Source organism: Gobio gobio (assembly GCF_949357685.1).
Source record: "Gobio gobio genome assembly, chromosome: 12".
NCBI classification, from domain to species: domain Eukaryota; kingdom Metazoa; phylum Chordata; class Actinopteri; order Cypriniformes; family Gobionidae; genus Gobio; species Gobio gobio.
Genome location: NC_137105.1, coordinates 15,434,162 through 15,450,320, shown reverse-complemented (window position 1 = coordinate 15,450,320; position 16,159 = coordinate 15,434,162). Strand labels below are relative to the sequence as shown.

General features: G+C 35.4%; 1 protein-coding gene across 2 annotated transcripts in view; it reads left to right on the top strand.

Moving 5' to 3' along the window:
* Positions 1 to 16,159, top strand: part of cd2ap (CD2-associated protein) — an 85,610-nt gene that overhangs the window by 23,427 nt on the left and 46,024 nt on the right. For both annotated transcript variants that reach the window (XM_079831120.1, XM_079831119.1), the window contains exons 2-3: positions 2,021 to 2,181; positions 13,083 to 13,281. In XM_079831120.1, the coding sequence (XP_079687246.1) occupies positions 2,021 to 2,181; positions 13,083 to 13,281 (360 nt within the window). The remainder of the gene's footprint in view (positions 1 to 2,020; positions 2,182 to 13,082; positions 13,282 to 16,159) is intronic.

The window sequence follows — 16,159 nt, the reverse complement described above, 5'->3', positions numbered from 1 at the left end:
GAGAAATTCAACTTATGCAATGCCAAGTCACACGGGGGTAAATGATGACAGAATTTTCATTTTTTTGGAGAACTGTTCCTTTCAGGACAATCAATATATTTGAAATTGTAAATGTACAATATCAGTTTCAGGATGTACCATAAAATGCAAATAGACAATTTGTTGGTTTGATAAACCAATCATTTCTTAATTTGTGACCCAGGCTGGCAAAATTAGTCACAATTTTTTTTTTTTTTTTTTTAATTTTAAACGAATTAACTACGCTTGTTTGAAATCGATAGGGTCAGCAAAGTCAATTTTGAGAAAAATCGTTCCAAAACAAAATCACAGAGTAGCAACCATACCTTAAAATCCTTGGAAATAACACCAAAGTTGGCACACACTTGCCTAAACCAGATATCTATAGGAAAAATATATATTCAACTTTTTTTTAAATTGTTTGATTAACATTAATGAAACGGACAGCCTATATATTAAGACCGACTGTAATGCACGGATCATATATAATGTTACACATCAAAAGTTTTCCCCCAACATTTAACCAAATGTTCACTTAAGACATATCCGATAGACAGATGTTAACGTGACTACTCGCCATGACAGATATTTTGAAATACTGTATCGAATACTATCGAAATTGCTGTGAGGTGTGCCGTCATGGTTTGTGCGCATGCTTCGTTTTGTTTACATCAACGTGAGTTTGAAAATCACATTTCATTGGTTCAGACTCATACCATCGAGAATTCACTCCTCTGTAAACCCTAATGCTCAAAATAATTAATTAGTTTGAGAAGAGCCAACTCAAATTAAACAACTTAGTTCAATCAAATTAACTTTTATGAGTACTTAGAACTTTCTTTTTCTTTTGAGTTCACAAAACTTATATATTTTAAGTAATCTGAATTGTTTTAGTGTTTTGAGTTTTATGAACTAGTTTCTTTTCATTTAGACAAACTTAATAAACGGAAACTGGGCTGGGATTTCTATTTCCTAGCATGCTTTGCCATGACACTCAAAAGAGGAGAGTAAATGCTAAAATGAAGTGTTATATTATGTTTTTTGTGCAAGATTAATGTTAAGTCAGAGATTTAGTGGTGTTTAATGTTTTGCCATATTAGTTTAGAAGAGTTTCTGTTATGTTGGGTTTTTGTGGGGCTTACCATCATGGTGACAAGTGGAGCATGAGTTTAGTTTGAGAACAGATTACATGCAGTATGTTAAATGTTCTACATTGCTGTACTAATTCAGCAAGTGCTATGCTAATGCTATCAAAGCATTATGTTACCAATTAAGGTAGCATTTTCTGAATTAGTTAGTTAAGGCTAGCCAAGTTTCCTACTAAAAATATTTACATATTAAATATTAAATTAAATATGCGAATTAGCTTACTTGTACTTGAAGTTAAGACTTAAGAGCAATTCAAATTTATGAGTACAAAATAAAAATCTGCAAGTTCTGCTTAATTTAAACGTTTAATTTCTTAGGTTAAAAAAAATGTAACTGATTGCCTCAATTTTTTTGAGTTTTGCCATCTTATTCGGGTTTACAGTGTATTCACAAAGTTGGAATGCAGCACTTTAAAACAATTCCAAACTTGTGCTGAGGGGAAGTGCAAGTTGTCGAGAAGAGAACAGAGAAATACTGCATTTTGCAGGGACAAAGGAAAGGTACTCCTCTCAGAAAACGTGCAAATAAAGATACTTTAAGATGTTTCATTTCTATTTGGAGTATTGAGATCGCTAGACGAAGGCTTAATGACAAAATTTTTGTGTGAACCTCGAATTTGACCAAAATTTTTATTTTTCACTTGCTTGCCTGTAGCTCGAAATGTGCTTTCTGACTCATTTTGGTCACATTTGTTTTGCTTTTACAGTTTGTATTTGATGTGAAAAGGCCTTTGTGTTCTTCTGTACATGCTTTTTAAGTGCCTTTATTTATCTGTGCTTCTCTGCCATGTTTATCAAATGCTTGAACACAGCATGAGTTTCACGCTGACTGAAGTGTGATTCTTTCTTTGCAGTTGAGGTGGTGGTGGAGTATGACTATGATGCCCTCCACGAAGATGAGTTGACCCTCAGGCTTGGAGACGTGATCAGAAATGTGCGACGAATCGATGAGGATGGATGGATGGAAGGAGACCTCAACGGGAAACGAGGTCTTTTCCCAGACAACTTTGTAAAGGTAATTTAAAAATAATGTTTTATTGTAATGTGTAGTATATATAAGTGAGGTGATGTAAGGACATAATGGAGGTTAAAAAGCTTTGAGGTTAGCACATGGCCAAAAATAAAAGTTAATAGGAAAGAAATGTTTATCTTAGGCATGACATGACTAGGGTTGGGTACCGAAACCCGGTACCTATATAACCGGTATGTACCGGACCGAATCTGAACGCAGATTTGGGTGCCACTTAAATTCAAACGTGCTTTCGCGCTTTGGCTGGCGCTGAGCCAAAGACAAACACGCTCAGCGCTCGTCCCAAATCACAACAATTCAGTGTTTTCAACCACATAATGTTTATTTTAGGTTTCAGACATTTAAATGCTCATAAGTACTAGCAAAAAACACACACTGATGTCTATGGAAGCAGCAAAAACAATCCTTTCAGATAGGGGTGCACCAAAATTTCGGCCGCCGAAAATGTTCGGACGAAAATGGCATTATCGGTTTCGGGGCGAAATAAAAAAAACAGCCGAAAACGTAAACCGAAAATGAATGTCACCCGCCCCTCCCGTCCGTGCGCAAGCGCTTAGGTTTCACTCACGGTTGAGCTGTTATCATGCGACGCGTTTACCTATCAAAGATTAAGCATGTCACCGGTATGAGAACAAATAGAGACGTATCCAGCTGAACTACCCATTGCCAGAAGCGACAATCCCCTTGACTACTGGCGCGCGAACGAAGGCCGCTTTCAATTGCTTGTGTGGATTGCATGCAGGTATTTATCTGCCCCAAGCAGTGTTGCCAAGTCCGCGGTTTTCCCGCGGGATATTTTTTCATGTCCGCGGGTTGAAGCAACCCCAATTATGTGATATTTAGACCCAGGAATGCGAGTTTTAGCAGGCAACCCTGCCAAAAAGACACATATTTTACCCCCCAAATGCCATTTTTCCCAGAGAACAATGAGAGACTATTCAGTGCAGCATCTCATGTTCGTAATGAGAACCATTCTGTGATTTTGTGTGCAGTTATTCAGATAATTGTGGATCTTTTTTTGCACAACTGTTAAAAAACTATTTTATTTGATGGAACATAAAACTTGAAGAATAATATTAGGCCTATTTGGTATTATTATTTATATTTATTGTTAAAAATATTTTAGGTTTTGTGTAACTTAATAAAAGTTTGATTATTCTATTGGTTCCTGATTTTTTTCATTTCAGATCCATTAAATTCAAGCAATTTCTTTATATATATATATATTAGGGGTGGCACGGTACATGGAAAAAAACCGAACCGTTCGGTTCGCTTGTCTCGGTTCGGAGTGTGTGCGTCGCACGGTTCGACGCATGCGCAATGTATGCAATGTATCCTCGTGCCCGTATGTTACCTCAGACAGTGGGTGTCCCTTTCGCGCGAAATAAGGTGTGTGTGTGTGTGTGTGTGTGTGTGTGTGTGTGTGTGTGTGTGTGTGTGTGTGTGTGTGTGTGTGTGTGTGTGTGTGTGTGTGTGTGTGTGTGTGTGTGTGTGTGTGTGTGTGTGTGTGTGTGTGTGTGTGTGTGTGTGTGTGTGTGTGTGTGTGTGTGTGTGTGTGTGTGTGTGTGTGTGTGTGTGTGTGTGTGTGTGTGTGTGTGTGTGTGTGTGGACATACAGTAAAGTAAAAGTGGAGTGCTGCAGGTCACGTCACGTGTAGAAATGCAAGTGGGAGAGATAAGGAAGCCTGCCCGGAGTTGTTGGAGGATACGCTAGCGTCGTATAGCAGGCAGGGCAGATGCAGTGGGGAGAGCGGGAGCCGCGCGTGCCCGTTGCGCATACACACACTGGCTCGTGTATTGCAAATACAGACAAATATAGTCCATTCTGTCACATTTTCCGGTGTTCTCCTCCGACCCCTGTCTGTCTCATGCTTTGATTTATGATGGCCAGCATATATCTGCTGCAAATGCGACCGTGTTCCCCTCTGTCTCATACACACATGCATATATAACATGTTGTATATAAGTAATTCACATGATAAATGTAACATTTAAAAGTTAAGATATGCTTCTAGTTTTAAATAATTTAAACATGCCTTTGAAGTTTGGGCAAAAACTTCTAGCAGTGTTGTGTTTTCGTGTATTTTATTTTATTTTTTCACAGCGCTGGATGTCATATGGTGATTGTGAAACACACGGAACACTTCATGGTGAAATTTGTTAATCAGGTCAGCTGAATTAAAGCCACAGTGCATTGTTCTGATCAAAATTGATATGATTAACATGAAAAATGTTTCACCAATGTGTCGGACTCGGTAGACAGCCAGTTAGGAAACAACTTGATATAACAATTTTTTAATACTGTATCCTAAATTGTGGATGATTAAGCCATATATACCATATGCTGAAGCAAATTTCTGGAGTGTTAACGATTAAAAAAAACAACAACAAGGACCATACAGAACCGAAAACTGTGACCCTAAAACCGTGATACGAACCGAACCGTGGGTTTTGTGTGCCCGTGCCACCCCTAATAAATATATATATATGGTGTCAACAATAATCGATTCGGCAATGCATCGCAATGCATCGCAATGCGGGGCATGCACGATTTAGCATCGATGCGGCTAAGTCCCATAATCGATAATGTCATCGTTTATTTTCTGGCCTTGAGTTGGACAATAAAGTTGTGAAGTTTCAATTACTTCCGGGGTCATAACAACAACAACAATCAAGATGGCTGAGGCGGAGGGAGATTACTGATTAATTAAAACACTTATGTTCACTGCTGGAAAAAGTTGGCTGTTATTATTGCTCTATTTAATTTCAAATGGTTCTAAAGCAGAGAAGAGAAACATTTCTCATTCAAAGCACTGAAAGCAGTGATTTATGTTTTCTTTTTCAGGTTTGAAAATGCCATATCCAATACCCTGTATCATTCAAGTTATTTTATTTAATGACATTTTATTTTATTTAATGACATTTATGTCAAAGATACAGGAGAGTGATAATACACACATAGCAGCCAATAAAATCTGTTGTTCAATATCTGACTGCTTGTATTGCCTCATGACTGATTAAAAATTGGCCTTGTTGTGTGCAGTAGAATTTTGATGCATCGCAATGCATCGTAGAATCGAATTGAATCGAATCGTTACCATATATATATATATATATATATATATATATATATATATATATATATATTTTTTTTTTATATATATATATATTTTTTATATATTTATATATATATATATATATATATATATATATATATATATATATATATATATATATATATATATATATATATATATATATATATATATATATATATATATATATATATAAATATATATATATATATAATTATATATTATATATATATATATATATATATATAATTATATATTATATATATATATATAATTATATATTATATATATATATATATATATATATATATATATATATATATATATATATATATATATATATATATATATATATATATATATATATATATATATATATATATATATATATATATATATATATATATATATATATATATATATATATATATATATATATATATATATATATATATATATATATATATATATATATATATATATATATAATTATATATATATATATATATATATATATATATAATTATATATATATATATATATATATATATAGTATATTTTTTTAAAGAAGCCATTTTCGGCTTCAGTTTCGGTTTTCGGCCAAGTGCATTCTACATATTCGGTTTCGGCCCAGAATTTTCATTTTGGTGCATCACTACTTTCAGGCAGTTATAACTTGACTACTTGTTTTATTCATATCAGATACACATTATATAGTAACTATACAGTTTACTCTATTCTTCTCCCAGTTCACCGGTCACTTACTATCATGTATTTTGTGAGACGTGAATGAATTTACGTGATGTAAATCCGACAGATCCGATTCTCTGATGGGCAAACTAACATGGCGCCGCCCATCACGCAGTATAGATCAACTAACACACATTCACTCATACATATTTGAAAATCAGAATATCAGATAGTTCATGACATAGTTAGCAAGTTTGTGAATATATTTAATTAAAAAATAAAAAATGAAATAAACACGATACAGCTGAGTTGTCATACAGCGCTATTGTGGCAGCTGTGTGTCATGTGAGAAGCATGACGTGTCGCCATGGAAACAATAAGGCGATGCGTTCTAAAATATTTCGCCAGAGAATATGGTCATATTTCTGCAAAATAAAGCTGAAGCTTGAAGCTGGTTTGTAGCATACCAAGAATACAGACTACTGCTGTTATTGCTGTTATTTAGAGTTAAATTAGGCTTGTTGTAGTTGGGTTAGGTGGTTTTAGTTTTATTGTGAATTTAAGTAAATTGTGTTTTGCATTTATTTATATTTATATATTTAAGTATACTTTAAACTTGTTATAAATTGTTCAATTTAAATAATAAAAAATATATATAAAAAGCCATTCTTTAATCTCATCCACCTAGTTTTGTGGCTTTGTTTTATTTTAAGTATCGGTTTAGGCACCGGTACCGTTTTAAAACTATCGGTTTGGCAATGGTAACGATAAAAACCCAAACAATACCCAACCCTAGACATGACACGATTCGAATTCCGTTTCAAATCTTACCATGTGTCATTTGCATTTACAGTTTCATCTTCAATTTGTGTACCTCTTAATTAGTGTTTTGAGTTGTTTCTGAGGCTGCTTTAGGTAAACCCACATTAAAGTCGGATGTAATGGCAAATCTTGTCAAAGGCAGGAAATTATTGCTTTTGTTTCCTTGCGGAGATCCTTTAGGAGGGTGTGAGGTAATCTTTCACTCCCTTAACTGAACTTTGATCCCGGAAGATTTGATAGTCGGCACTCAGGTGGTTTTAGGAGAGGACCATGGAAAGCGAGCAGGTAGGAGCTAATTTTAGTTTATCTGTCAGATCGTATCTAAATAAGATCTTGGCCTCGTTGTGTCTGGAAGACGTGGTCATGTTTTGTCTTAAGGTGGTTTCAGTTCATTCAGTTTCACATAACGTGGCACTTGATTTGATTGCCCGTTTCGCTGAATCACCAGACAGATCACAGATAGCACAGGATTTAAAGGGAACTTAAAGGAATAACATAACATAATTGTTTTACTCATACTGCACTGTTTTACTCATACTGCACTATTTCTAAAAGTTAATGTTCTGGTATTTTTTGTTTACTGTAGAACAGATTTTGAGTAGGTTTAATATTTATATTTATTTAATTTTTTATTCAGCCGGGATTAGTTTTCAAAGCAAGTTACAGTTGGCAACATGATTGATATAGTTGTATATCAAGGATAGGATTGTCTTGTCTGCATGTGAGTATTGCAGTAGATCATGTGCTATAGATGCGTGCATCATAAATTCCATTGAAATAAACCTAGACATCAGTAAAATAATCTCTGTACTTCATTTTTATAAATAAGTAAACTAATATTTATTTTTAATTATAAGAATATAAAGAGCTTTAGAAAGGTTGGGAAAGCTGACCTCAAATTAGTTGAGGAGAGGGGAGTAAGAAAAAGGAATTTCTTTGTCAGCATCTCAGACAGGAAGTTTGGAGCGGATGCAGCCTGTGGCATTCTCCATTCTGCACCGGAGCCTCCAGGAAACAGAGCGCTGCTCCACACGCCTGTCTCTCGAACCCAAACTGTGTCTGAATCCATCTGAATCTGAACCCAGCTATAGATGCCACTTGAGAGTTTCAGTGATACTGCGGTGACAGTACTATGATAATGCTGTAGTACTTTTAGATATTATGTAGTCCTGAATGATTAGCATAGTATTAAATAGTACTTCAGGGTACTTCAAAGAATGTCATGTCATCACCCATAGTACATGTTGGTTTTGGACATCATGGTATCTTATCCCAAAAAGATAGTAGTTATAATGTAACTCAATATGTTAAAGGAACCCTCAACTTTTTTTGAAAATAGAATCTGCCAAAAAAATATTAGCCTAAAAATAGGCTAACTTCCGTAAACATAACTAACGTGACAACCTGCTTGCACAGGGAGTGTGCTGGGGACTATTTTCAGGCGCTGAGTAATATTGGGCCTGCTGCACCCATGGTACGGCAGCAAAGTTCCTTGATTATTACGCAGGAATGAAAGTATAGTTCCTAGCCATATCGGCCTAGAAAAATCGCTACTTTTCATTTTCTGTCGGTCTTAGTACACGATGTACCTACAGAAGTCAAGTTTTAAATTGGAAAAAATATCGAAATTCTTTGGTCGTTTTTGAGCGAGATGCTAACGGTCCAATCAGATTCAATGATCTATGCTAAGCTATGCTAAAAGTGCTACCGCCAGACCCGGAGATCGGATGAATGGATTCGAAAACGGTAAAACTCAACTGTTTAACTCTAGGGGAGTTGGAAAATGAGCCTATTTTAAGTGTGTGTTTCTTTAAGTGAGTTATTTAAAGACTAAATAAAGCAGGTGCACATAATCTAAGATATGCCCAGCAAATAGGTTTAAGCAATGTAACATTTAAAACAAAAATCTAATTATGATTATGCATACTTAGGGCCACTAGGGTCACCAAATGGATTTTTTTTCTTCAGTTTTTCGATTTTGTTGAAGTTGTTCACATTAAATGATTGCAATATTTTTTTATAATTAATTTATTTAACTGAACTTATCTTAACCAAATTCTCATTTTAATATTTCGATTTTTATTTAACAATACAGCGCCACAAAACACTTACTACAGATACATTTCAGATAACTTTAAATCAATTTTTAAGAAGTTGTGGCAATGCTCCTTATGGCTTATGTTGTGTATGATGTTTTATTAGGTAATTCATACTGATGATGAAAACTATTATTTAAAATAACTAACACTTCAATTTCTTTTTATTTTCAATCCATTTTAATTAGGGATGTACCAAGCTAAACGATCAGTATCAGGGCCGATTATGCATTTTGTAAACTGATCGGCTACTATCCTAAGCCTGAACCTTTATTTCACTGTCTTATATAAGAGTCTGCTGTAGATGCATAAGACAAATCATTGTAACCCATGTCATGAGTATGTGTGTATATATATATATATATATATATATATATATGTGCACAACCAATAGGACCAATAGGAAAATACAGGTATACGAACGGGACTTTATCGGTAGATACTCAATATTCAATGACTCGGGTCAGATCATGGGCATAAGCCAACTTGATCGGGACTTCCGTAATTTGAATTCTATTTTATTACATTTTACATTTGAATTGCTACCTTAATTAAAATTCAAGAATTTAATTTAAAATGCTTTCTCAATTCAGTGCTGAATTGAAACATAAATAAGCATAAGACACTGGCTCTACCAGGTCAGGAATTTTTGTTCTCGTTCTATATTTTTAAGTGTTATACTTTAGATCCTGTTATATCCATAAATGTTTTTAGAATGATCTTGCAGAAATAACATTCTTTTGAGTGAGGAAAAACCTAGAGCAAGTTTCAACTGGATTAGTTGAAAACTTAGGGTGAGAACATGTCTGTGTCTGTAATGGCTGGAGATCCTATCACTCCTTTGTTTCTCGTCTGTCTCTCTCTCCCCACCTTTTTCTGATTGTGTGAGGGAGGCTCTGCTGTTGGTGAATTTACATGTGTTTGAAAAAAAATGTATGTGTAGGTTCTAGTTGGTGGCTTCTGTGAAGTTCTACATGACGTGGGTGTGACTTCTGTTAAAGTAGCACATTTTAACAAAGAATCCATGCATTCATAGTAAAATTAACAGAACCTACAGGTGCTGCTTTCGTTTGTTCATTCAGTCATTCATTCATTCATGAATGATAGCTTTATTTAAATTCTGTCTAAACCAGAATAAAACCTGATCCGGAGCAGGTTAGCCATGTAGCGTAAGTTACCATGGTGATGAACACTGCTCTATAAAACCAATCCACATTTCTTTAGCCTGAAATACCAGCGTCTGCTCAAACTAATCTCGAACTTACCTGGGTAGCAACTAGCGATAGTCAGTGTTGTTTAGGTGAAACCCCGGTTACATCACTTTCCCACTGCGGCACAGCCCCCACCGTCGTTTTGATTATTATAGTAATAAAATCATTTAGTTCAGTTATAGAACAGACACTACAATTAAAAACTGAACGTGTACGCTCAATACAGTGTGAGCCGAACGATATTTGCAGCACAAACGCAGCCGGAGTTAGATTTCATTTATCACGAGATTGAAGAGCTGACAGACAAGATGATCGCGGAAGATTTCGTTTCAAAACAAAACATAAAATCGCCTATTTAAAGGGTTAGTTCACCCTAACATGAAAATTAGCCCATGATTTACTCAGCCTCAACTCATCCTTGGTGTATATTAGGGATGTCACGGTACCAAAATGCCAGTATTCGGTACCAATACCATAAAAATCTCGGTACCAATTTCGGTACCACAGCTAAATGTTATTTTTTATTTAACTATTTAAAACAAATGTATTAAATGTATTAAGCTTATTATTTATGATGATAATCATTATAAGTAAATAATACAAACATTTAAAGGCTGTATGCTGTTTAAAAGTAAACATTGTTTGTAAAAAAAGATCAAGTGAAAAATAATCAACCATCTAGGCATAATTATTATTATTAGTAGAGATGTATTATTATTACATGTAGCTAAATCTACTGTAGGCTACAACAGTAGCCTGATATAGTCTGTCAATTTACATTTTTTTTGAACCAAACTTTTATTTTGACGGGTTGCCATGAAGACCTTTGAGTGTCTGTGTTCATGATATGACAGTTTTCTCAAATGAAACGGTAAATTCTCATGAAGTGACGGTTTATGTGTTAGTGTCCTCCTACTTGTCCGTGACACACGGCAGAGACTACAAAGACAGCGAGCGAGTGTCACGCGCCCTGTCATTCACACAGAGACGCAGAACATGGAGGAGGAATATTTAAATAGTATTTTGCAGTTTAATATTCACATACACTAGTATATATACGGCTAAAGTCTGGAGCCCTGCGCTAAGATAAACACGGAAGCGATTGAACGCAGCTGCGGGTACCGAATATACTCGGGAGTCGGTACTACCGGTACTACAGAAATTATGGTATCGTCACATTTTTATAATTTCAGTACTGACTTGAGACCGAAGTACCGGTACTTGTGACATCCCTAGTGTATATGACATTCTTCTTTCAGACGAATACAATCTGAGTTATATTAAAAAAAGTCCTGGCTCTTCCAAGCTTTATTTATATTCGTTTTTGAAGTCCATAAAAGGGCATCTATCCATCATAAAAGTGCATCGATCCATCATAAAAGTGCTCCATACGGCTCCAGGGGGGTTAATTAAGGCCTTATGAAGCGAAGTGATGCGTTTGTGTAAGAAAAATATCCATATTTAAAACTTTATAGACTAAAATATATATATCTTTTAAACTATTAGATAAATAGTGTGTGACATTTTAACTACAACATATTTTTTCCAAACTTAAATTGGCTATACTTAATGTTGGATATTTTAACCTGAAGAAGAATTTTTTTTATTAAAAATTACTTGTATAAGCAACTTTCACAATAAATGTATGTTAGCAGCTTACGTCCTGGGTTAAGTACCCCAGTGAGCAAGATAAATGGGACTATTGTGAGAGAAACTCACTAGAAAGATATAAAGTAAACGCATACAATTCTGGAAAGTATGTATACGGCAAGAAAGGAGAGAAACATGTAGAAATGAAACAGTTAGAATGTTTGGCTGACTTTATACAGTTATGCTTTGTCTTTTCTGGGGACCCCTTAGAACCTTTTGGAGGACCCCTGGGGGTCCCCGGACCCCAGTTTGAAAACCCCTGTCTTATTGCAGTCTTTGATTTTAAAATTAGATGATGATAAATAAAATACAACTTATATCTGTTGCTTTCATTGATGTGAACTTAAATTTGCTAATGGCATGGGAATTGAAGATCGAATTTATATTCATTTTGCGGAGACACATTTATGTGGCCAAGTGTAACTTTTAACATATCAGATAGCTATCCGATCAGTAGAATATGATCATGATATATTGTATAAAATTATCATCATGATGTAAGAGTTTGGTCATACTGCCCACCTATATTTGGGTAGTTGACAAATGCAGTTTTTTGGGGGGTTTTTTGTTTCATAAAACACCATTTTTGAAGAACAAAAAGTCGGATATTTGAGAAAATATAAGGGGTCACTAAATTTTGTCAATTCTTTCACTGTTTTTTGAACATATTTAATGAAATGTGTCCTATGGTGTGACATAGAATTAAGAATATATGGGTGTCGCACCAAAGGACAACAGAAATGAACAATTTTAGTGGTTCCAAAAAAGTTAAATATTTGAACATTTCTAAATGGGGTCCTTCAACTAATTAAACTTGTCAGTAGAATAAATTGCCCGATTTAAAATCAGGATATGGTGTCACACCAGAGGACATGTTTTTCAGTGACAAAATGTATCAAGTTCCAACGCTTTTAGAAATATATGGATGAAAAAAAATGATTGTCATTTACTAAAATAGACACTTGTAAAATTATGCCTGAGGTATTTATTAACATTTGTATGCTTTTCTTTTTAATTTATAAAAGTTGTAATTTATTGAACCATGCTTGAGGCAGTCGCACCATTGGAACATTTTGAGATTTGGCCAAAAAAAAACAAAAAAAAATTCTCAAGACAAAGCCGTTTTTATATCAACAGGTCCATGTAAGACAAATCAATTTGTAACCATTTACTGCATTTTAAATGAGGACTTTACTAACTATATTCATTTTTATCTTGTGTGACAGTGAAAATGTCATGTCACATCAACAACCCATTTTATACATAATATCAACCAAAGATATTAAATGTGATGTTCTTTTTTTTTTCTTTTTTTAAATCAAGGAGGTGAAAAAAGATGAACCAAAGGCCAAAGAGGAGCCAAAGGAGGCTAAAGAAGTGAAGGAGGTAAAGGATGAGACTCCATTACAGCGGCGAACATCAAAGAATGTAGCAAGCCTGGTGCAGAGGATCAGTACCTACGGCCTCCCGACCGGAGGACTCGGCTTACAACCCCATTCTCAACCCCGTGCCTCAAAAAAGAGTGTGTTTCTCTTTTTATTTCAAATTTCACATCATCTTTAACTTAAAGATTCTGTAAGCCATTTTGTTCTGAATACCACACAAAAACTGTTCATACTACCCGTCTCTGTTATTGCTCTAGACTATGTAAACAGCAAGCAAAAAAAAAAAAAAAAAACACACTTTGTTGGCCAATCAGAAACACTCTCAACCTGTAAATCATTTTGCACATATTTGAGTTTGCTGATGTCGGGTTGACTGACATGTCTATGGAGGAAGGCCATATGGTCAATGTATTGGCATGTTCTAATTTTGGAATTTTGCATCATGGGTCATGGCTTACAGCATTTTTAATGTTAATTGGTTATTGTTGTGTCATTGCTTTATAGCTTTTTATAATCATTAATTTCTCAATGGACCTGATTTTTATATAGTTTACCATTAATATAGCGTATGGTAAATTCTTTCATTACTATATGTTTTTGGTCTGTTTAGCTAGAATCAGAGTTTAGCACAAACAGATTTTAGCAGCTGACAGCTTTGGCCTGTAGTGGGCAGCAATAGCTTTCCTTTTGGCTCATGAAGCCTGTTTTCATTTCCTCTTTCTGAGTCTTGAGTGTGCGACTGTCTCAGATTTAAGAGGAAGTCCACTTGATCCTCTCCAGCTGCGTAGGAATATTATCACAAAACACAGCGATTGTGATGCCATCCTACATTCAAGGTCTCTGCCGAACAAATAATCTAAATCAATGATAACATTGGAATGTGGTTGCGTTTACTCTCTTCCTCTGTGTAGTTATATCGCATTGTACCTTTGAGGAATTATAGGATATTTGTTTAGTTTCTGCCCAATGCAGCTTTCATTTCAAGCTAACCATAGAGATGGATTACCCTCTTCTAAACGGTATTGTGGTGCAAGCATGATAAATAGATAGTATTTGATATACCCTGATACTGAATGATGACTGTTCACTTACTATTCCAAAGTACACTACTGTTCAAAAGTTTCTCAGTAAGAATTTTTTAAAGAAATAAATACTTTTATTCTGCAAGAATTGATCAAAAGTGACTGTAAAGTCATTTATAATGTTACAAAAAATATATTTCCAATAACTTTCTATTCATCAAATGTATCACTTTCTTATAGGGCTGCAACGACGCGTCGACGTCGTCGATGACGTCGACTACGAAAATACGTGCGTGAAATGCGTCGACGCGTCGGCGGCACATTATTTACGTTCTAGAATGGAACAGAAGATCTAGAATAATGGCAGCTTCTGCTCCCGGGCATAGTGAAAATGATCATTTATCATATAAAGCCAGACCGCGACATTCAAAAGTGTGGGAGTACTTTAAACAGAAGCCGAATAAAACTGTGCTTTGTTCGCTCTGTAACGCCGGTTTCACACTGCGCGCGGTGGCAGAGCAGGAGCTGTGCGCGTGGAGAGCGGGAGCTTTCACACTGCCAATCAGTGTTGCCAAGTCCCGTTTTTTTCCGAGGAATTGGGCTACTTCTACACTGTTGTGGCTGTGTCTCATGTCCGCGGGTTGAAGCGATCCCAACTATTAGGGATGGGCAACAGTGGTCGAGTAATCGAGTACTCGAACGTGACAGCGATCATCGATCATGAGAACGATGATCGCCCTGAAAAAAAATATAATTGTCTCTTTTTTATTGGTTATTGCGTCGTTTTGCGCGGTACCGGAGGTCTGATTGGTTGGCGTTATACAGCACGCCTCATGACCGCGGCGAAATAAAGTGAAGAGGCGTGCACTGCAGTGATGTCTGGAATCACTGATCATTAAATGGTTAGTGCAAGATGTGCAGCGCCAATCTGTCATAGCATTATAATGAGAACACCGTGGAAAATGCTGCTAAATGATCTGTGCTTAGTTCCCCGTTTATCAGCTTATCCTCAGAGAAACTAGCGAGAATGTTGTTTCAATGATGTGTTATGTTGTTTATCTGATTAATCTAATATAAAACGCGTTTGGTTGAGCTTAATAAGATAGAAAAGCGCTGCCGTTATACCGGCTGTTCATTCTCTTCAGTTTCAGCTCAAATGCATTAATGCTCGAGCTCGACATGGTTTAGAGACAGATATTCTTTTCAGATAGGCTATTTCTTTCTCAGAATCATTTATATTAGTAATGCAGCAGTGCTATACTGTTCTCTTATTTTTTTAACTGTAGACCTAGTTTATTTAAAGTTGTTTTTCGTTATGAGTTTGAAAACGCGCAGTGATGTCTGTAAACGCTTCGATCATGAATAATACAATTTAGTGCATGATGTGCAGAGTCAATCTGTCAAAGCATTATAATGAGAACAGGATTTTAATAAAATGTTGTTTCTGTGTGCTTTCGTTGTCCGTGTATCAGCGTTGTTAAGGGAAGAGCGCATTCAAAATGTTCCGTTTCAAACCCTTCGCCTGTAAAATCTAGCACGCTGAAGTTCACGTGCGCATTCACGTCCTTTTGTGTTGATATATGTCGTAATAGGTTCATAATAATCTTCATATTAACATTGATATAGGGTACGTTTGGTTGAGTTTATTAACCAGCTAGCAAGCTCTGCAGGGTGGTGTTATTTCACAGTTTCAGCTCAAAGGCAATGCTCGATATTACTGACTTGGTTATTTGAGTCCTTTTATAAAGATGTTTCTTTTTCAAAGACATTTATGCATCATTATCAAGCAGTTATTTTTTGTTTTATATGTTCATGTTTTCATATACCTGTTTTCATGTCACGTTTGTATTTGTCAACAACCATTTTCATAACAGTTTTCATTATCTCAATAACGGACATGCCCCGCCCCCTGCACATGCCCCGCCCCCAATTACTCGAGTACTCGTTTTTGAGACCTATCGATGATCGAAATGAGAAATTGACAAAAATGCCC